At 38.7% G+C, this 23,699-nt stretch overlaps 1 protein-coding gene across 1 annotated transcript in view; it reads right to left on the bottom strand.

Moving 5' to 3' along the window:
* STARD9 (StAR related lipid transfer domain containing 9) overlaps window positions 1-23,699 on the bottom strand; it is a gene marked incomplete at its 5' end in the record, with an annotated part of 95,024 nt that overhangs the window by 69,106 nt on the left and 2,219 nt on the right. The window contains 2 exons of the mRNA XM_084208681.1: window positions 12,291-12,407; window positions 13,306-13,375. Coding sequence (XP_084064807.1) covers window positions 12,291-12,407; window positions 13,306-13,375 — 187 coding nt within the window. The remainder of the gene's footprint in view (window positions 1-12,290; window positions 12,408-13,305; window positions 13,376-23,699) is intronic.

Below are 23,699 nucleotides of genomic sequence, written 5' to 3' on the forward strand. Positions count from 1 at the left end.
GATACAGGAAAATGAGACAGAATGAAGAAATTTCATCACCATTGAAAGCTCTTGAAGGTGCATTAAATATTGTTCATTTAGAAATTAGGATTTTATGCTACACAGCACACTCAAATGGGCAAGAAATGAACAAGCAGAGGCAGATAGCTGGGTGTTCAGAAAACCTATTTACAAAGGAATGAAATGCAGGAAGTCAATGCATTTGCAGGATTTAAGTAACTAGACAGCCTTCTACATATTCTGTTCACCTTATTGGTACAATAGCCCATAATGAGGTATAAATTTGGTCATTTATGGTTGCAACTTAGTTGTTGGTTCTATCCCAATATATGTTTATTGTATTGAGCATATGCTAAATCCATACCTTTTAAATACATGTCTCAACTCTTTTTTAATACAAGTGTCTTATTACAATAAATTGATTCAGAAAAAGACAGATTCACATAAAACCTAAGGATTATCTCAAATATGCCAACCTATTAATCTATACTTCTACTTGCACTATTTTCTCTTTTTAGGTAGAGAACAGTTGCATCATTGATTCAGCTAGAAATTCAGATACTAGAGAATATTGTTACTGTTTCAAAAGGCTATAGAATATAATGACGCCATGTGGAAGTCAGTAGGTGATTTCCAATCTGCTGTGCTGTTTAAGATGACCATCCATCTCCCTGGGAACTGGGGGCAGATTTCCCTCTTTCCAGGGTAATGACTTCAGCAGAAGCATTGGGTGTGTCTTACATTTGAGATCTGTGCGCTCTGCTCTCACAGCAAAAGAAGGACACAGCATCTGCTAATTCTTTAAAAATGGCTCCCTGCTTTGATCAAAGCTGCCCAAACAGGTCAAAATAGCACACAGCACAGCGATTTAAAACTTTTCACTTCTAACATTTCTTTTTTTTATTAGTCCCTCAAAACACTTTGAAAAGGTCAAACCCTGACTTGAAAAGCATACTTTTATAATATTATTCTATGTGTAAGATTGTTTCCTTTATTTCTGTTATCAAATAATTTCTCTCCCCAAGTCGTTTTCCTAATTTTTAGAAATTAATCTGTTAACCAGAGTCTGACTGCAAGAAAGGAAAGAATCTCAGAGTCTGCCTAACTGTATCAGCCCCAGAAAAACATTACAATGTGCATGCTGCTGGTTATCTTGTGGACCACTTATTTTAAAAAAAAGTTCTTGATTTCTTGATACTCACTATGAAGCATAGCTATGCACAAAAGGTGCCAAACTGCATGCAGCAAACTTCAGCCCCCATAATTAACTTTCCACCCCTGACTCGCAGCCCACAGCTCTTCAGCCAGCTCCCATCAGCAGCAATTTAAACATGCCCAGCCCAAATGGCACAGAAGAGCCCATGCTCAGACCATCAAGAACTCTCAGCCTCCAAGGCAGGGTGGCCACGTGGAAGCTTCTTGTCCCTGCCAGTTCCAGGGCTGTGCCTACAAACCATGACAAGGAGTTCCAGCTACCAAAGAGCACCAGGAACCACGCTGGCAGTTGAGCACCATGGATAACCCAGCTGCATGGAATATTCCCTGGCCTCAAGGAGGGCCTCTACAGATACAGCTTCACTTTGCTATAAGGAAAAAAAATTAAAATCAACTCTTAGCTGATAAAATGAGGGGCAAAAGATGGCCTTCTAATTCAGATGAACTCCTAATCTCTTTTGCTTTCTCTTTCAACTTAACATGTCAAGGAAATTCGGTTGCAGAAAGCCTCATGCATTCATAATAAATGGAATAGAAAAAAATTACATGCCATATATTTAATAAGCAACAAATTTATGCAAATGACACGCAGTAGGAAGCGAGACAATAAAAGCATTGTGATGTACTGAGCACAGTGAAACACACAGAAATGATGTAAAGGAAAACATGAATAGCTGAAAGCAAGTTTCTCCAATCCTCCAAAATCTTTATGTTTTCAGACTGTCTGTTGACAGACTAAACATTGACAGTACTTTTGAGTTTCTGCTGAATTTGAGTTTAAGTTAAAAATATAAAAGCTACCTGAGCTGAGGCTTTAAATTATCTTATTTTCCACTCACAAAAATCAAAACAGTTGCTAATTTTCTGAATATGAATTGGAAATTCAGTTTCAATTTCTTGGTTTAGAGCTATAAGACACATTAAAAATAGCAAAGAGATATAACAGTGTTAGGTCCAAAAAAAACCCCAAACAAACCACTCAAACAATCAAAAAAGAACAAGTAACAGCCTCAAGTTGTGGACTAGAACATTTCACAATCATTACAGAAATGAGATTAATTTTGGCTTTAAAATTATAACTGGCTCCAACAAACCGTTTTACTTGATTGGAATTTGAATGTGCTGGAACACAAAAAAACCACCATTGCTTCAATGATAAATTCCTATCAACTCTCTCTCTAGACCTTTAACATGATTCAATCTTTCCTTCTACTTCAAAACAGCTATGAGAAATGCTCTTCCTTGTAATAAAAAAATTATTAAAAAAACAAAAAGAAAAATCATAAAAAAGACAAAAGCAAGTAAGTTTCAGACCTTGCTTAGGTAATGAAAAGGAGAGTAAATGCAGAGAGCCATACATTGCAAAGAAGAACTTGTGTTCTGTTTGCAAACAGGTTACAACATGCCTCAATAAGAAATATGTATTTGTCACTCATGAACTACACTGGCCATTACTTCCAGTCACTGAGAAACAGGATGCAACTAAGAGCATCAAGATAGGAAAGACTGGGGGGAAAAATAGCCTTAGAGCAGTTACTAAAGCAGTATGATGCCTTCATTCATGGCATGCGTGTTGTAGGGTTACCCCAGCGATGCCCCATCACCAACAGCACTGCCCCTGCACAGGCAGGTGCTGGAGATGGCAAGTGACAGGCAGGTACAGCCCCAAAGCCCCAGCAGGTGCACCACAATGCCAACAGCTAAAGGAGCCCCTTCCTCCTCTGCAGTGGAACTCACACAGGTGCACCTCTCCTTCCCCAAAAGGACAGGGAGACACCACAGCTTTCAGGGACATTATGCAAGCAAGCTTTTGGATCATTCTTTCAAGGACTCAGGTTACTCATTGGCCATGTGGCAGAGTGTTTATTGTGGTCTTTACTGTCCTGGTCATAGACTGTCCCAACAGGACTCACTTCAAAAGACTGTGAAATTGCTCAGAGGTTCTCGACTTCCAAAATCCATCTGCAAATCTCATTTTTTCACAGTGAGGATTACAACATGCATTACCCATGAAACTTTCAACATTGATGCTCCAGCAAAAAAAGTTTATTTACTTCTAAATCTACAAGCAGTTACTCAAATTCATTTTCTGCTATCAGAAAAAGACACAGTCAGCAAAATCCAACACAAGATAAGACATGTCTCCCTTTGTTCTGTTCCTCTCCAAAGTAATTGTTTTTTTCATGGGTGATGCAACACTGAAGACCAGTTTAAGTGTTCTGTGAGAGATATTTTGCTAAAATCAAGATCTAGACAAAATTTCCAGAATATTTATGGATTTGGAAAATTTGAGCTACCAAAACAAAAAGTGTAAAGCAGTCTTGCACCAGTAATTTGGGCTCTCCCACTTAGTCATATTTCAAATGAAAGAAATCCAGAGATGTAGGCAGTTCCTCAAAATGACACACGAAACTGACAAATATAAACTTCCCTGAAAGTATGCCTACTTTACATTGAATAAAAAAATTCCCTACCATTTTCTCTTTCCAGTTTTCCAATGCTAACTAGAGATGGCTACCCTTAACCACCTTTATCTATGAAATCCTAATAAAATAAAAATAAAAAAATATAAAAAAAATAGACAACTTTAATTAATTCTGGTCTGGATCCTCACACTTTGTTAGATTAATTTTTCAGACCTGGTGTTTTATTTGTAGGTCTATCCCATGGGGTGGGAAGAGGTGTATACTCTTTAGAGAGGCTTGACTCTTTGTAAGAAAACCTGCCAACAATACCATAAAACCATTAACTGCTGATGATACAATCCATGCACACACTCTTAAGCACGTGTGTGTGGAGGAAAGGGGTGGCTGAAAATGGAAAACACTCACAATAACAGTAGAACAGAAGCTGAGATCCATTTTAACATTATTAGGTGTAATTTTGAAAGCAATCAATCCTTACAGGCACACATTAAAAAACTCCAATCAACTGAGGAAAGAATTTGTTGCCATTCAGCAACCCAGGAATAAGACCTATCCAGCAAGGACTGATACATATGGTTCACTCCAAACTTTATTAATCAACTATTTCATATGACAGTGATGTAGTTTGGTAGACGTCCCTCAAAATATATTAGCAAATCTAAAATACAGAACATCATCTCCCCTGCTTCAGGTGAGAATGTCCTAACACTGTAACACTGAAGAGAGAGAAGTTACCAGTACTGGTGTGTACATCTGGGGGTAAGGAAACCTAAACTGACACTCAGAATTTCAATTTTTGATGTGCTGGGGCTATTTGAAAGCGTTTCTAGGCTGAATTATTTTCAGTAATCTTCCTTCTGTCTTACACAACAAAAAGGAACTGCCCTCAGAAACTACTTTGTCAGAAAAACCACAAGTGAATGGAAATGTTAATTTTGCTTTTCACATAGAAGTTCTCAAGGGCAGTGTCGTGGTTTGAGAGGAAGTAGGTTTTTTGGGATGCTGTGCTTTTTCATTGATTAAAAATGAGCTGAATAGGGAGTCAACATGCAGGTGCTCAGATACAGCCAAAATGATGATTCATTCCATTTGTGTTCAAGGCCACACACACACATCTCCCTTAGTTAACTGAAAATATAAAAGTCAGCTACTATTGAAGATAAAGTGAGCACAAATTTACAAAAAAGGGAAGGGTTGCCTTTTGCTATAATATAAAGGATTGACTGCTGATCATACCAGACACTTTAATAAACAGTGAAACTGGACACATGCATATTGTTTAGGTTTATCAGACTTCAGCTACTTATGCATGCAAGTCCAATCTCATGCCCCCAACATGTCAGAAACATGGCTCATTTTCAGAGATGAACAAATAGGCTGTGTGGAACTCGATCACAGCTGTTGCAATAACATATCTCACTATTCAGTCCTAGCATAGGCCTGCCCAAAAATCTTTCAGAAGGAGGCTGCTCACTAAAAGAAAATAAAACCTCACAACCAGAGAATAACAATCTCCAAACCTGGACCAGTCTCCCTGCCAAAGTCTATCAACATCCTTCTATCCAGTGACTACAGAACTCACAGACCTACATGATCTTGGAGACTTACCTGAAGCACAGACTAACTTTTCAGTAATTTCAGCCACCAAAAGACAAGTCTAACTAAAGTTATTCACATAGCATTGGTAAGATTGGAGAAAAACCACTCCAAGTTAAAGACTAATCTTGGATCAATTTGCAGCTTTGGAAGTACCATGAATATGACCTTCCCTTCTGTGAGTAGCCATGCTGTGGAAATTCTTACAGATGAACAAGGGAACCTGCTTGCAAAACAGAAAGAGTATGGAATAGTCCTTATATGAGATTAAAACAAGGGGAAAAAAGCCACTATTTTATGAACATAGAGGAAAAACGGTGGTGTGATTACACTGAAGAATTTAACTGTGTGTCAATCTGCAAGTAAGAAAGAACCATCAACAACCACATTCAGCTTATCTATATAGAAGATTTTTTTTCTTAAAAACATCTGTATCTCACATCTTAACCACAGTTAATCTTAAAAGAAAAAAAAAATCATCTATCCAAATAAGTATATTTTGCAGGTGACTTCAGAGAATTTGCAGATCATTAAACAAGTTCTTGGTTTTACTTGTAACACACGCAAGAATCACAAGATTTGTAGAAATAATGGAGACTGTGAATGTGAAGGCTCGCTGCAAAAATGCACAACACCTGACCACCCAAAGAATTTGATTCTTTTTTTTTTTTTAAGTTGCTGAAGGCACCTACAGATCCTTTCAATATTATTTAGTGAGCTATACTGGGTGCCTATTGTAAAGAATGTCCTCTGTGTATCTAGTAAGCAATGGTCAGTGCCTGGCAGGGAAACAACCAGTGAGCAGGAGCATTAGCAGATGGAACAGTCAGAAAATCTCTCATTTCATTGTTTGTTCAGCAGTCTTCTGTTTTCCCTCAACTTAATTCTTTCTTGTGTACTCCTGTTTTGGCATCATATTTGAAGTGTGTCTGCATTAGGTCACAGTTGTCTATGAATGCATGCAACTATTTCTATCAATCAATTCAATGCCTCAATAAATTGAAAATCAGCTTGATTCTTTTTGTCTTCCAACAAAGCCTGCTATGAAGTTTGCAGTTATTCCCAATAGTTCCCAGAGAAGTTTTCAGCAAAGAGGCCTTGGTATAGTCAGAAAGAATGACCTTATTTGATCACAAACTGAACGCAGCAGCTGTGCTGCTGGCAGAAGATCTATAACGTGCACTCATGGTGGCTTCCCTGCCTCCATCATAATCTGCTATATACTGATCCAATTATTGCACAAAAAGCCTTTATCTTATAGCACACTCTCCTTTTCACTTCTGTCTCACTCTGGATTGAAGAAAAAAAAATCTCGTGGATGGAATGCTTACTGCTTTTCAACTATTTCGTGCGAAAATGCCATTTACACCCACAGCTGCTGCTGCCTTCTCTTTCTCCCTTCTTTTACAAGACAAGGAGGGGGAGAGAACAGAGAGAGAGAAAAAAACCAGAATAATTTTTCAAGATATTTAAATTAGAAGTTCATTGTATTATGTTTTTTATAATTAGTCTCATGTGGCAGATAACAGATTTTGATTTTGTCCTGATAATTAACAAGACAATTTAAAACTTGAATCTTGCACAGAGGCAAGAAATGCACAGAGGCATGGAAGTGTCACAAACTCAGCTAAGCAAGGAATGGTCTCTCAGGTAAAGGTGTTCAGCACATGACTTCATTTGCACTTTAGAAAAAAAAGGAAGGAATACAGTGACTTAGTTTGATGCAGAGTTGGAAAGTATGTTGCAATATTTTCCTTCTGAACAATACTATTGTGTAACTTTCCTAAGCTTTTGCAGTACATGTAAAACAAGTAAACAAATCTCTAGGGAAAAAAAAGCCAAAACCCCTAGTGCCATATTGGAAACCTTGCATCCTAAACATCTGTTTCTTTATTCACTTTTCAGTCATGCCCTGACAAGCAACTATAAAAAAGCCTGTCAGCCCCTTTCCCCAACTACTTTTTGTAGCTGGAAATAGTATAAAATCCGGCTATGTTGCGAAGCCAGACATGATAGAAAGCACTTAGGATACTTTTTAAACAGATAAGAAATGAAAGAATCTGTATGAGCCCTGTGAAGAGTTTATCACATGAGCCATCAGTAACCCCCATTTCTGTCTTCAGAGCAAAGAATAATTTCTCCAATTAATATATTTATAAACAAAGACAGGAATAATTAGATAAGATGTTTGAAGAGAAAGGAGCTCTTCCTAGCTACAAATGTGGAATGGACAGACAGAGAAAGAGAGCCTGTGTTACTTGCTATATAAAGTTTAGAAATAAACGACCTTTAATTGAACATGTCTTGCTTTAGAACAATCTTGTAAAATTCTCAGTGGTTCAAATGCACAGTGGAAATGCACCAAAAAAAGGATCATAGTTATTCTTTCACTTACATTAGAAAACCACTGCTGAAGAATAGAAAGGTGTAGGGTGAGAAGGTCAAGAAATTATGAGCAGTTACTAGATTTGCAATAAGATTTGGTTTTATGCTCTTACTGCTTTCTTACTGTAAAACCATCCTGATTTATTAAGGTAATACTCTTCACATGTGACACATCACAAAGCAATCCCTACATACAGGGAAATCCATAAGAAAATCTTGAAAAAAATACTTTTTTTTTTCTTTGATAGGCAGATACTTCTCTTCAAAAAAGACAATGTATTCCTTCAGGGGAAAATATCCAAGAGTATCACTCTTGTAATCACTCAGCTATTTCACCTTTGTGCACTCTTATGTTTCTTAGATTTACCCCAAAGACAGTTATCTTTTTTTTGGCCACAGCCCTTTTGGTCAAGGTCTTTTATGGTTATATCTTAGAAGGGCCATTGAGAGTCACAGAATTACTGAGAATGATAATATCCAGAGAGACACTGAAGGAATATTCACACCAGCATAAACCTAATACACTGTGTCAAACCAAAATAACACGCATATCAGGTCAAGCCCAGAAGTGTAAAATTCTTTGACCAATATGAATATAACTTATTTAATTCTTTAGGAAGCCTGAGGAAAAAGTCCTGAAATCTAAATTATCATTTCCCTTATAAACACCATAATCTCCATCAAACTATTGCACTAAGGTACAAAAAACTAAGCTGCAGAAAGTGTTTCAAGAAAACCCAGTTGGAGTTTTGGATCCCACTGAAGTCAGTGCTGGCTGGGAACTTACACACTTTTCTGGATTGCATTGCATCTATCACTCAAAGCCTCCTGGCCATGGAACACACTGCTGCTATCAAAGGGAACAGATTGCCCCACACCAGCTCTCCGTGGCAGCTCTGTGTGCCAATACCTGCTGGCACATCCTGTGGCTCAGCCTGCCCAGCACACACAATACCCGGATGGGAAGCGTGGCTGCAGGGAAGCTGAGGACTGAAGCTACAAGAATACTTAATGCTTGCATGTGTTCCTGTGTTTCTTGCTCTTCTGCAAAATACCCTTATGATTTTGCTTAATTGTGCTTGCTGAAACATTTTTTTTCCCCAAGCTGAAATACATTTTTTCATCAGTAGGATTTAAATGAGCAGTTATGTAAGTTTTGCAACATTTTTAAATGTTCTCCTCTGTTTAGTGGAGCTAAACAGATTTGGGGAAACATTTACTAAGAGCTATTTTAGGTTTTACAAGGGGAGATCAAAAGATTGAAACACATTGTTCTATGCCAGACAAAAATTTGAGTAAGTCTAAACTTAGAAGTTTGTTTCTGAGACAACTATAAATGTCTCACAGCACTTATATAATAACTATCACATTCAACTAGCAGAAAGAATCAGCAAGCCTGAGTCTACCTGTAAGAATAAAAATTATAACCTTAAATAGCACTAAAATAACATAATCACACTGCAAAATATTTTCATTTTTACTGCAAAATGAAAATATGTCATGAATCTCTAGGAAAGGATAGTTCCATAATTATATAATGGCCAAGGAGTGACGGATTTCCAACATTGTCTTTGGAAAACAATCCTGAACTACACACAGGTTCCTGAAGACATCTGGGGAGGAAGGGATGGGAAGGAAGCAATAATCACACAAAATGCCTCACTTTACTAAAGAAGATTTTGTACCAAATCAAAATCACTTCTCAAAACAACCTTAGTACAAGGATACGGGGAGACACGAGGGAACAACTTCATTGTTTGCAAGTGGTACAGCCCAGGTGCAGACAATCAGCATTTTCCCTCTGTGAGACTGAACTAAGTCTGCACCAACCTGTGACAGAGGAAATCTATGCTCTGTCTCAAAAATGGCAGGGAAAGGAACATCACCTCAAGTATTACACTTTTTTGTGGGTTTGGTTTTTTTTGTTGGTTTTGTTTGTTTTGTTTAATAGCACTTCTTTCAGTGCTATTAAAAAAATTAAAGTAAAGGCATATAATCTGTCACATGAACATTACAGATTTTACTGCATGGGTCTCCAGCTCCTCCTCAGTTCACTGTATTGCAAGGTCTGCTTTTCCCAAATTAAAATGATAAAATACTTTCCCTACTTAAAAAAAAAATACTGACATGAATGTATTGGGAAGAACATACAAGATGGGCAACATATAGTCCACTTTTGGAAAATAAAGTACAGGAGGCAGGGAAAGAACAGTCTTCATAAACAGAAGAATAAATCCAAGCTCATCTTTCAAACATTTGACAGTACTTACATGCATGTGGCTTAAGCCTTTTTACAAGTGCCTTTGAAGTATTTGATCAAAGTATATAGGGAATAAAATGTGTTGTGTGTACACACCTCTGAAATGCAGGAGACAGGAACCTGAAGTGTACAATGCTAACATCTGGAAGAAACTGTAAGAAGTGTTCAGAGAAGCAGAGTTGTATCTTTAAAATACTACTTAAAGCACTACAATTTGCAGCCCTCACACTATTGTTACACTGTCACAGAGTCCTTAGCTGAAGAAACTGTTAGAATTGTTATTTATACATCCATCTACAGGAGGAAAAAAAATAGACAGTTTACTAAAAGACAGCATTCTATAAAAACTAATCTCAAGACAGATATTTTTATCTACTTTTCATCCTCAAGCAATACACCAATCGCATGTGATAACAGTTGGCAGCACATCTTCAAGGGAAAAGTAATCCAAGGCCAGCTTGTAAAAGAAATCTTTTACAGGATGGCAGAGGTACTGAGCCTCCTTTGGCTGCTGATAACATCGCTGTTGTCAGCTCAGCACCGAGGCAGTGATGCCAAACATGGCATTGGTACAATAAATTCGTTCATGCAGTGTAAGAGGGAAGGAAAATGCCCAAAAGCATGGTAAGATTGCAGCCTCTTCTCAAGGACATTTGAAGTACATTTTACTGGTTCTACAATCACAAAGACAGGCAAAAAGCCCAAGCAATTCTCTCATGGCTCCAGGCCTTTCAAAACACTGGTCCATCTTTTGACTTTCCTTATCTCATGCAAGGCATCTGTCTCAGTAACCCAGCAGTTCCAGAACAGCCTTGGATGTCCTTTCAGCCAGCATCAGGCACAAGTAAAGAAACCACTGCCCATTTCCCCATTTTCTATGGCCCAGGATTTCATGTTTCCCCCTCGCTGTTTCTGTCAGATAAAACTGTATTGCAGGATAATTCAGAGTTCTCCACAGAGTCTGAAACAGCTACTCAACCCCAGCAAGGAAGCTGTACTGTTTATATTGCATTTTGCATTCTTCTTCAGTCACACTTATATTTAATAACAACAAGAACAAAAAATTTACATTTGTAGCCAATATTTGTATTTTCCATTTGGCAGTTCTGATAATTTCTCTCGTAGAGTAGAGCTAAAACTGACTTGGCAGGCAGGATTTATCAGCATTTCATCTGCTAAACCATTCCAGCTAGAAAGCCAACTATATTATCAACAGCTTTAAGAAGTAACCTTCTACTTGTATTATGTGACAAACTCACAACAAACACAAAATCAAAACAAACAAGAAAATATAAGCGGGGCTGGGGGGAACCCAAACAGATCAACATTTAAAGATTTGGTTTTTGTAATCCCTAAAACAGTTGTTTCTATCTAGTGCCAACTACTTCAAAAAGACCATTTTCTTTTTTAAGCACTAAAACACTTCCCAAGCTCTCAAAGCATCTTCCACACTACTGTACCAGGAAGGAAATAAAGCACAGTCAAGAATTTCACCTACAGTTATGGTAATTTCCAAATTTGACAGTTTTTCAAATATTGACTCCCAAAAGTTAAAACAGTCCTCTGCTCATCCCTACCAGAAATACAAATTTTACAGGACTAACTTGGTCTTAAATGGTAATTTCTGTGAAAAACAACACAACTATAAAGGTCAACATTTCAGCCTCAGTTGTACTGACAACGGAGAGAAATTAAATTTGTATAATTTGGAAGACAAAACAGCAGTAAAACCTGGTTTTAATGCCAAAACACGTTTATTTATATAATGACATATTTGGATAGCTTTGCTCTGTGCTGTATTTATTTGTAGATTTAATAATTCCTTGTTTATTAACAGAGTTGTAATAACATCATATTTCAATACCAAATCCTTCAATCTTCTTTTTTATCAATTAACCAAAGCTTGGTTCTGAAAACAGAAGGAGCTTCCATTAGTTACAAGAAATTTCTGATGGTTTATCAAGGAAAATATCTCTGAACAATACAGTGTAAGTAAAGTTTTCTACCATTAAAGATGTGATTGCTTCACTGTTGATGTTCTCAGAAGAATCACCTCAACACTCTTACTTTTTTTCAGAGCTTTCTCCCTCTAGGTCATGACACCTGCTCCTGAAAAAAATCTCATTTCTAAGCTGGAGTCCCTCAGATCATCACCATTAATGATCACTGCCAAATGTAACATATCTGAGGAAAGCGTGCATTGGTTGACAAACAAGGGCATCGCATTCCTACTGCACCTTCTTCTGAGAGAAGGACTGAGCACTGAGGTATTGCAAACAAAATAAGAAAAAGATGGGGGCAGAATAAAAAAGGAGATCTTTCATGTTAGCTATATCTCAGTATCTTCCTGAAGATGTGGTTATGAAGGACAAAATGGGATGGGAATGTGGACATGAAGCATCACTCACCATTTCCTGAGATGCATACTTTGGATCTTCAGGATCGACTGACCAGTAGCAGTAGTCAAAGCTGAAGGCCACAGTTTTTTCTCTCGAGTCCCAGCTGCCATCAAGCCTACTGTCAACCTGACAATGAAAGGAAAAGGACAGATAGGCCAAGTCACTCTGAAGCTGGCCCCTAAAAAAAGCATTTTCCAAGTTAATGGGAAGTTTATCTAGGATCCATCTTGTGGAAAAGGAATGGCAAAGAGTTAAACCTCTTTATTCAATTTTCTTTGGTGCTTAGGGTGAGGTGGAGACACCCATGACAAACCTGTTAGAGCATTTTTACTGAAGGATTAATTTACTACAGCTAAGGTTCCCCAGAACATACAATAGACATAATTCAGGTAATCTTCATAAATTCTATGTATTGGCAGAAAAGCTTTATAAACCTTTTGATATTTCTCTGAAATTCTTCTGCTTCACAGGTAACTACAGGACAGAAATGAGGCCCCAAGCAATAAGAAGAAAACAATTTTACCACTGCATAATTAAATATGCAGATCTCTTCCCCAGTTTCCCCTTTGCTTTGTCATGGTTGCAAGATAATGCTTCTGTCACTGTGCAAATCAGTTGCACTCAGAGGGGAAATATGAAAGGAGGAGAGATACAGGAAAGAAATTATCCAGATGTTAGTAACAGCAAGATATGCAAAAATCCTAAACAATTTACCAAGAGCTTTGAATGATGGCATGCAACAGGATTGCAGAAGCTTTGGTAAATATAATATACAGACAAGACAACTACCTGTTATATCGCTTCTCAATCCGCCCCCCAAAATAAAAACCCCACACAAACTAACCCCAAACCAAACCAATCCTTCCCCACACTTTTGCTGCAATAATTCTAAGACTGTGCCAGGTTAAACCTCTCCCTTAATATCTATTTTAAAATGATCCTATAGCCCAATAGCCAAGCAAACAGAAAATTATCAGGATATCAGGATTCTTATATGGGAAAGGGAAGACCACAAAAAGCATACCTTTATATTTCTGACTTTTGCCACCTTGTCATCAACTTCTACAATCACTCTTCCTCCTTCTGCTCTCTCTCTGGAAACAGAACACATTTTAAAAATCCATTCAAAATATAAAGAAACTGAAAGATGCACATCAAATTTCTAAACTTCAGAAATTTATGTTTACTTTAGTAAACTGCAAATCAGAGCTATAAAACAGAAACTTCAGGTATACACAGATAAGACTCTGTGACATACAACAGCATTTGCAGACCTGCATTCAGGTATCTCAAAAGTAAGAGGCTAAAAAAACCCCAATACAGTGGTGTTTAAAGAGCTTTAAAGTATTTTTCCTAAATACATTGTTGGAATTTTATTTCTATTCATTTCTATTTTAAGGAATTATTAAAATTCCTTAAAATTTAAGGAATTTTATTTCCATTTTATTTCTCTTTCTAGTTAAGAGTTGTTGCTTTTACAAGAAAGTGGAGTGGAGCACTGGCAGACTGGCTGTGCTTTGTGGGGTAGGGATTCATGTCACAGACTTGTGAGCCACAAGAGTTGTCAGATTTCTCCCTCTTAATCCAAAGTGTTTTCTGTAGTCTTCAAAAAAGTACTCTTTAGGGGGAAAAAGTGCCAAACAAACAAAAAAACCAAAAAAACTGTCCCGAAATGTAAACGGACAGGATTGTTCCTCAAGTGCAAAGGACCCTACACTCATACATATTGTCTAAATTTGTCATTGGAATCAGCTATGGCTGGTTACTACAGGCAACATCCAGGTCCAAGATTAGTCATGTTGGAAAAGAATGAGAAAAGGATGTGGAAAAAGCAAAAAAAAACCCAACAAACACCCCAAAACAAAAAACAAAACAAGCAAACAAAAAACCCCCACAAACTAAATTAATCCTATTTTTAGGCTGACAGCAGGACAGCTATGTGAAGCAAAGGATGCTCTTATTTCTCCCTCTCAATAATTAGAATGGATTTTTTAATACATAGTAGGATAGAACAGAGTAAGAAGAGGAGGTCATTGTCTTATTTCTCCAATTTTGGTTCTGAGAAGCTAAGAGCAGGACAAAGATGCTTTATATTTCCTCTATACTTTGCTTTGTGGTCTGATACTGACAAATCCTGTAAGGTGCATCTTTCTGATAAAGTTTTGATGAAGGCTAATATCTTTGTAAAGCTGTAAGAAATTGGTATAGAAATAAAACCAATTTTGTCCTCAGCACAGTTTTGTTGAATTTTATTAAAATCAAGGTGAAGACACACTGTCATTTGGGGTTAGATGCATATATATCTCCTGATAATAGCTGGATCAGTATCATGAGGTCAGTTAAAATGAGGTCAGATGAAACAAGAGTTAGAAAATTGAAACCCAGCTGACAGCTGCTGTTTCCTGGCCCTAGACCTTTAACAGATTCCTTTCTATGTGTGCAGAAGTATTTAGTTCCCCACCAATTACAATCTGCCTTCACAGAGGGCTCTGACTTCCAGGTGGCCAAAGGCACATCATCCCCTGCCTTTGGGTCTCTCCATTTCTCAGCTTTTACCACATGCTTTCTGCTCCAAAACAAGATTCAAAACAATGCCTTAGGACTCTTAAGGCTTCCATGGAGACAATTACTGTAGCATTTGAGTTTTCCAAGCATAAGGAAGTTTTAAGCACATTTCTGACTGTAGCTGTTCCCATTTTGCAGATAGAAATAATGTTTTACATTAAAGCCTCTGGGTTCACATCGCTGATTTTTGAGGTACCCTCCTTCAGAACTTGGCATTTGCTGTAGTACATATTTACACTCTTCACATTGAAAATACAAAGACAGCTCCCAGAGATTTTGGTTAAACTGTGAGTGTTCAGCTGTTCAACACATCATTCACCAGAGCCCCAAGTCAGACCCCAGGAGAAAGGGAAACACTACATACAGCTGGGTACCAAATGCTGCATTGCATACACCTGAGCATAGAACCAAGGTCTCATAAGGCTCCCTAAAGAGCAAATGAACAAGGAACAGTGCCTAAGGATACAGGCTGTGAGCACCTCAGCTAGAAATGTGCAACTGATGTGTTTAACCTGGACGTGTGTAACTTTATAGATGTTTTGACAAGCAAATGCTTTCCAATGTAAATTACTCAGGGGACTTTGATATCCATGTGCACATCTCTGCCAGGTGAGCTAATGGACAAAGCTGACAATTACTCTGGGCAGTCGATCTGATTTAAGAGGTAATGGGACTTTTTGACAGAATTTCACAATATTTTAAGAGCAGCAGCAGACAGCGAAAACCAGAGGGATTGTTTAGAAGAGAGCTTGCTTTGGTTACACATTCTCCTTCCTTCATTGCCCAAGTATGATTTTGGCTCTATCCTGCTTCCCAATCCCATAAGCATTCCTAATTTTCAGTTCTTAATGTTCCATTCTTCCTAGCCTAAAGAGTTCACTGAGTTCCTATCCTTCAGCTTTGTGTTCTCACTGGCATCATGTCCATCTTGGCCAGGGCAGTCTTCAATTGCTCTGCATGTCTTGTGTCCCTTCTCCTGCTGCATGGTAGCTAGTCACAGGCTGATGTCTCTGCTCCAAAGATACATAATCCTGCTCTTCTTGTCAGTTCTTCCAGTGCTAACCCAAGTTCAGCTGTCTACTCCACGAGTAAACCAGTGTTTCTTCCTGGACATGTGCTGAGGTCAGCAAACAAATTACTGACAATAAATCAGAGAGAAGACCTTGTTCTCAGGTCCCATTCCTGGGCTTCAGTTGTGACTTGTACAACACTGAGCTCAACTTCTTGAAATAGTGCTCGAACAATGAGGTTTTTTTACTTAAGGGGATGATGCAAACATGATTCGGTCAACACTAGAGAATTCAAGCTGAGAGAAAGTAGATCCCTTAAAATTCTTAGCTGCTACACTATTACAAGTCTTCACTGAGCATGTTAAAGATTTTTAATGATTTAGAACTTGGGCAGAAATGTGTAGACAGAGATGAGAATCACATCGGATTTCAAATTTTAAAATCAGTTGGGGAATTCAAATAAAAGGTCCTCCTAAGCAGTTTTTATATGTTTTAGAACATAATTCCCCCATAACCTTATCTCCTGCAGCAGCTGAACTGTTCTGGGTGCAGCTTAAAAATAATTTTAAGCAACCTAGTCTGAAACAGGCATTAATGAATAGATCATTTGTGCTGAAATGGGTGAAATCTGGAAAAGCTTTTAATCGTTTTAAATGCCAGGGTATTCTAGTTGCAGAAGTAAGGCAACCTCAACAACAGTGGTCTCAGGTCAAGCTATAATAGCTGTATGAAACTCACTGCCTTCAGTCCACAAATGTTACACACAACCCTATGAAAAAATGACTTTATTCTGTGAGGTCTTACAGACTGATGCTTTCACAGGCTACAGTCATCACTAAAGATAAAGAAGAAATTCCAAACATAAAACCTTTGAGATACAAAAAAATTATGGATTAAAAAAATTTATACCCGTATTTAATATCTACTTATATTAAAATAAACATAAACCAAATAAAATACAAACAACACAAAATGAACTTGCCACCTTTTGTGAGAAGGTATCAAAGATTCCACACTATGCAGCCATAAAGCTTAATGCAGCAATCAAGTACCTTTGTTTGAGTCTCACAAAACAAGAAAACCACCAGAAAACAGGGACAGAACTAAAATCTCCCCTAGCTCTAGGTGCATATTCACAGCACCCAGACTTTTATCTTAACTCCAGACTCTTGCTGAAACATGCAATTTCTCTTTCCTGCTCCAGCCTCCCACATGTGTTTCTACTTTCTAGCGATCACACACCCATGCAATGACTCAGATCAGCTGTGATCAGGACAACAACCCCCACACCAAAATAAATAATCAAGGTGTCACAGGACTCTCAAACCCTTCCAGAGCAATGAGCCCAGCAGTCTCACAAGCTGCTGAGCAAAAGCAAGAGACAGGGCAGGGACACATGGTGGTGGGAACGGAGACCCTTCCCTTCTGCTGCAGCTTACAGCCAGAGACCAGGGAGCACAAAGCAAGCAACCTTGCCTGAGGTAGCTGCCAGCCCTGCAGACCATACATTTGCACTCTCTGTAAACATGTGTTTATATTGTGCTTCATTTGGGTACAACACAGAGAACCTGGGGAAAGAAAGCCCAGGATGAAAAACAGACTCACAGCTGTTCTAGATATTTTGACCTTAACTCCAAATTGCAACCACTACAAAAGCTCTCTCAGCAAAAACCTGTTTTTGTCAGTACAGTCTTACACACAAGTGCAACAGCTTACATTTGAATGATGAAGCACTCCATCATCCTTAGGAATGGATGCCCAGCTCCACAAGTATGCAACTGTGGTTTTTGTACCAATAAAATCAACTACACTTCTCTAGTAACGTGTTTGACTTCTGCTGCTCAGAAGTCACTGTAGTCCTAACATTTATTTTCCCCATCCACTCCTCTCCCCCACTTCTTGAAAAACGCATCCTGTGTTTGGGAAATGCCTCTAATAAATTATTTTCCAGGAAAACAAATTACCTGTACAAAGATAAAGCTGTAGAAACACCGTTTAATGGTGCCCGTCTCAGGAAAGACCTGCATCTTCTCAGGTTCAGAAAGCTTCAGAGAAATGCAGACCCAGCAATAGAACAGTGACATAAATACAGAATGGAGTGGCAGGGCTGTAATAGGGAGCTACAAGGGAGACCTGGCAGAAACAAAGCTGCTACAACAGTCCAGAAAATATGGGCAGCCCAAAGGGAATCTCACATCATTTGCTGTTGCAATGAAAAATCATTTTTGCAGAGAGGATGTAAAGGTAATGCAACCCTCCAGGGACAAAGACCCTGCAAGGATGAGCGGGTAGCAAAGTCATGGGAGGATCAAGACCCCAGAGAGGGACACTTCCACAGCTTGCTGAATCTCAGTGAGTGAGTTCAGACACAGCACAGAAGTGCAAGGAGGTATGCAGAGCTGGAGGAAGCAGTGGGTGGAAAGAGAGGGGGAAGTTGTTTTTTTCTATACATTCTAAAATTTGCCACACTTCTCCTCCACCCTCTCAAATAACAGGCACTTGGAGAACAAAGGAAGCTGACTTTTAAAAAGTTGCCTGTTTGTTTTAGGAACATGTACATGTGATAAAGCAAAAATACTGTAGTCATTAGTGGTAGACACGTCACGCAACAAAACAGCTTCTACAAATACAGGCCAGCAAAGTACTCACCAAATTAATCAAACATACCAAAGCCAATATATACAACTCAAGTGCAAGAAAAGTCTTAAGTGGTTTTTTAAAGAAGCATCAAAAATAACCCTGCAACGCAATCATTGTAATAATGCTTAATGCTTTTCTGCCAGTTCCCACCACTCAAAACCCTAATTTCAAACTCAATCTCAACCTGTACTGAAACATAGTCTCTCAAAAGTAGTGTGTCCAGAACATCAATCCCTCCCCTCTTGCAGAGGCTCTTCCAGCAAAAGAAGTAGCCTTCTGTGGCAGGATGTGTACCAGCAGTTACTCCTGCTGGCTCTTGGACTGTCACTTCCTAGGACATACAGACATTTACACTTGTACCTGGGGACACTTTGTGCCATCTAATGACCCACCTAAGCAAGCACCATGCCTGCAGCTTATACAGAATCCTGAAGTCTAGCCCAACTATTCCCTTGGTCATGAAGATTTTATGGGGGAAACTTTAGTTACTCAGATTTCTCTTTTCTTTCCATTAACAGTATGTTGTATGGTGTCCCTGACTTGTTTATTGGCAGCCTTGGCAGAAGTATCAAGAAACTCTGCATGGTTTATTCTTTTCTTTGCTAGTCTCCAGAGAACACTATCACAGGAAAATGGATTGAAGATATACTGTTGAGACTCCATGCTGCTCCATCAAAAATGGTAAAAAATGTCAAAGCTTTCAGTCATTAGCACTTCTGTACCCTACTGACAAGTTGAGGTACCTCCAACCACAATTTCCCAAACACAGCATCCCTCCACAGCATCAGCCTAATATGTATCCTTATACCTGCTGCTGCTGTAACCCACCAAAGCTGAGGTGCTAATCAACATCCTCACTTTGGCCAATGCAGGATTTTTTTAATATGTAAAAATAAAGTATCCATAATCAGGTACATTTGTCTAAGACTAATTTTCAGTGTTTCTCATTATTCAATACCATTTTGGTTATTTCTCTTTAAAGTCAAAACTGTTTCACTGTGTCTTGCAAATGGGAGTGCACAGCTGGTCAGCAATCCTACCAAATTCAGAACAGATGTTTATAAATAATTCTAAACTCTCTACTGAAGCCAAGTACACAGAGTTCACCAATGCTGCTATATGAGCCAGGCTGCTCAAGTAATTTTTTGAGGCTCCTCCCAGCTGCATGGAGCTTTCCTTGGCTCTCAAAATGCCTAACAAATCTGAAAGTCGAAAATCACCCATCCTAGTGATTACTATTTTCTTGTGTGGTTTCCCTCATTCTCCTGTGCAAATACTGTATAGCAATAAAAATATGAACATTTGGTGCAAATATAAACATGAGGCATCTTCCTTGATAAATCCAAGAAATACTCCTGCTGATACAGCAGTGCTTTGAATTGTGGAATAGTGATGTTTTCTTTTCATGCAGAGACATGGATGGGAGGAGGGAAGAGGAGAGGAAAAGACTTTTTCATCTGTCATACCGTCAGCCTTAAAAAAAAGCATGAAACAAGGAGGATTTAAAACAAAGCTACAGTCCAGTTGGTGCAGTTTCATCCACCCTTGATTTCACAGCTGTTTACTGAGCAATGTCATAGTATAATTCAGAGTTTTGCATCAAAGGAATCCTGTACAAATGCCATGTTTTCCATGCAAACCAGAATGTGGGTACAGAAGTCAGTTCTCATTCCTTGAAACCAACTGTAACATGAATGGCCCATATAGGGATCAAACCTACAACCCCAGTGTTACCAGCACCGCGCTCTGACCAGCTGATCTCATCTCAGGGTCATGCAGAGTTCTGCTCTTTTTGGAAGCTAGAAAGTCTGCCCTTTATCAAACTCTGAAAACCTGGTTTATGCAACTTCAAGAAAAGTACACCTGGGAAAAGCTGCCGACGGCATTCCCTTTATAAAATAACAGATGTGGCTTATGGAAACCACCTGCTAATGCCAAGTACAGATGCGAAGAAAAAAAAGCGCAGCCACCTCAATGACAGCTTACATGAAAATTTTAATAATAGACTAAGTAAAGAAAATAACTAATTTAAGAGAGGAAGGAAAATATGTCAATATAACCTTAACAGGATATACAAATGTTAAGATACATTTGTTTGGAGAGGGACTTTCTTTATAAAACCAAAATTAATCTCAAGTTTTCTGTTAAAAATCCTAGCTCTGCTGTGGAAAAGAAGCTTGAAAACATGAGCACAAACAATGCATTCATAGAGATTTTCAAACAGTAAAAGACTCTTGGAGGCCTGAGACATCTCTCTCCCACCATCAAGTAACAATCTCAAAATGCATGTTTAACAGAGGGAGAGAGAGGAACAACACTTAATTACCACAGCACATGAAAGTAGATAAAAGTCTACCATTTCTCTGTGTATGAGAGGGCAACAGCCCCAAAGTCACAGGGAATATACAAATGAAAATAAATAAGAAAGAGAACAACAAGCTCCAACCTGCTGTTGCTTTAATTTTATTTTGATAAACCATATAACATCTGTTATGCATGAGATTCAAGGAATGTTTTCTACAAAATTTACAACAAGTTATCACTCTTGTCAGCAGTAAACCACATTGCTGTATCTAAGTTCTTGTGGTTACACATGGACATGAAAAACAGCTGATAGCACACTCTATAAAACAGCAATAATTCTTCCTTGCAAAATAATCCTTCCTTTGTTTACTATAATGGGATTATAAAGAACAAAGGAGATAGAGCACAGCAGAGACTAGTTAACAAAGTAAAAACCAATAGCGATTCACTTTGTGTCATTTCTAAAATGATCTGAAATTAATTTTATTTTTCCACATAGCTTTCCTTTTAAATAGAATTGGATTTAAAATACTCACATCATGATGCACCCATGAACTGAGCTCCTTTCTCTGCTATTCAGTGAAGCTGTGGTCAGCATACTGCTCAGGTCAGCCTCCCACACCAAGCCATTTTCTGGAAACTCTCAGTGAGGAGCCTTCCCTAAAATTCCCTCCCAGGCACGGGCTTGCTCACCTGAGCTCTTAGGACCTCAAACTTAACTCCTCCTTCCCATCCTGTCCTCAAGCCTCATTAGCTGCTGCATTCCAGGAAGGCAATTAGAGGAATATGTCATGCAGAGCAGCAGCAATGAGGAAAACAACTGTTGCAGCTCAGACTGTGATAGTAAACACCTGCACAGCTGGAAGTGTGGCTCAGCTTTGCCACCTGGGAGTATCCAGACACTTCATTTCAGAGTGTGAAGGACAAGGTCAAGAACTCCTGAGGGGACTGGGGAATACATAACTGGCCAGGAGGCTTCAGGTTACAGCTTAGAAACAATGTAAAGCAGAAAAAAGCCCAAGGGCAGCTTCTGGATCGATTAATCTGTTTAGCAGCTCTTTCAGGTGACATGGCTGTGAGGGTCATAGAGGATGGGAAAGTTCATTTGTGAGTCAGTAAAGACACCAGGAAAGCCTCTCTCAAATAAGACCTTTCTCCTTTTCTGGGCCAGAGAAGCAGCTGAAAAGTGATGATATTTTCAACAGCAGAATATATTTTATGTTTTGCTCTGTCCTGCATAAGTAAGGTACTATCCCTGAAGCAAAGTACTTTAAAGTTTCAAAAAGCCTCAGAAGGCAACTTGGATGTCCCAGTGTCAAGTTTTTAACTAACAACACAGTAACTTTACAAGTGAACCAAACAAATCTGCTGTGAATGATTTTACCCAGGTCTCAATCCACAATCCATGAAGAAATGCAATGTCTTCTCGTCACTGGCGCATGCTAAGAAAAGAATCCTATAGAAATACATGAGACTCTGCATTGTGGTATATGTTTTTAAAAAATTCTTCTTTTCTATCTCTGACCTATGTATGAGTTCTCAAACTGCACTGTGATAAAGGACTGAATCCTGGGTACACACAAATGAGCTGAGACCAACTGGATGGAGGGCACAAGATGTAGTGGATCAGGGAAGGAAAGGCAGGAGGGAGCTGTGCTCCATCCTGGTCCCAACGTGATTCTGCCCTGACCATGTGGCTCACCCCTCCCAGAGGGATCCCACACACAAACAGCCCTCCTTCTTTCTTACCATATAACACAGGGCTGAGATTCTCAGTAAGAGCAATCAGCAGCCCCAAGCAGGTACTAGAATTGTGATGGGTTATCACAGCCAAGGGACAAACATGTTTGAACCTAGCAGCACATAAAAACAAGCAGTTGTTTCTGCTGGCCTGCATAAAAAAGTAAAAGGATGTGTCCAACACTGCAGGGGTTTCTGTATCACACCAACACCCAACTCAGTATTAAGTGAGCTGCTCAAGCGCAAGAGAGCCCTGGACACAGTACTGAAATACTTGAATACTTTCTCAGTCAGTCACACCCTTTCCAAGTCTGGAGGATAAGGTTTCCTATCACAGCACCACACTGCAGACTGCAGCGTTTGCATCCTCCACAGAGCAATCAAAAAAGAAAGAGGAACAACATTCCTCTTTCACATAGTTACATGCTAGCATTCAAAGTGTTTCCATCAACAGCTTCTGACTGACAGCCAAAAATAACATTACACGTTCCTTACAACAGTCTGACATCCAATAGAACAAGCATTAAGATGTCCAGAAATAAACCACATAGAGATTTCATCAGTTCCCAGCTCCTATTTAATACCTGATTATTACCTATGGCTATAGACAATTTAGTGCATCCATTCAGGCTTCCATATTTCATTCTAATGGGGAAACATATTTACACAGAGCAAGTATCCATGTAACCACAAACAAATCTTTGTTAGCATGTAGAATAGTAAATGTGTAATAAAGACTTTAAAATGTTACTCCGGGGAAAATATTTGACTGAATTTACACCCAATACTATATTTCGGTGATAAAAAAATCATTTAGTCTGTTACAGAATGACTGATAGCATTATGAAGAAAACTGGCTACAGGCTGTTTAATCTTTAGGCAATGGAAAGCCTGCATTTTGTGTAACCATGCTTGCTCTGTACCTGTGATGGATTATTTGGCCACAGGAGTTGACTGTTAAAGAATGCACTGTGATGGGTGCCACACAGATGTAGAACAAAAAAACTGCTCTTTGCCTTGTGCTAAATAACGAAAATTTTGACAGTTCCTGCATTAACATTTTTTTAACATCTGAATTTTCAGTAATTTTTCAGATGCAAAACCAACGTTTATCTCCTGTTGTAAATTAAACGAAGAGCAGCAATGAGGAAGTTTGCAT

This window comes from Fringilla coelebs, assembly GCF_963513975.1.
Source record: "Fringilla coelebs genome assembly, chromosome: 6".
In the NCBI taxonomy this organism is placed as follows: domain Eukaryota; kingdom Metazoa; phylum Chordata; class Aves; order Passeriformes; family Fringillidae; genus Fringilla; species Fringilla coelebs.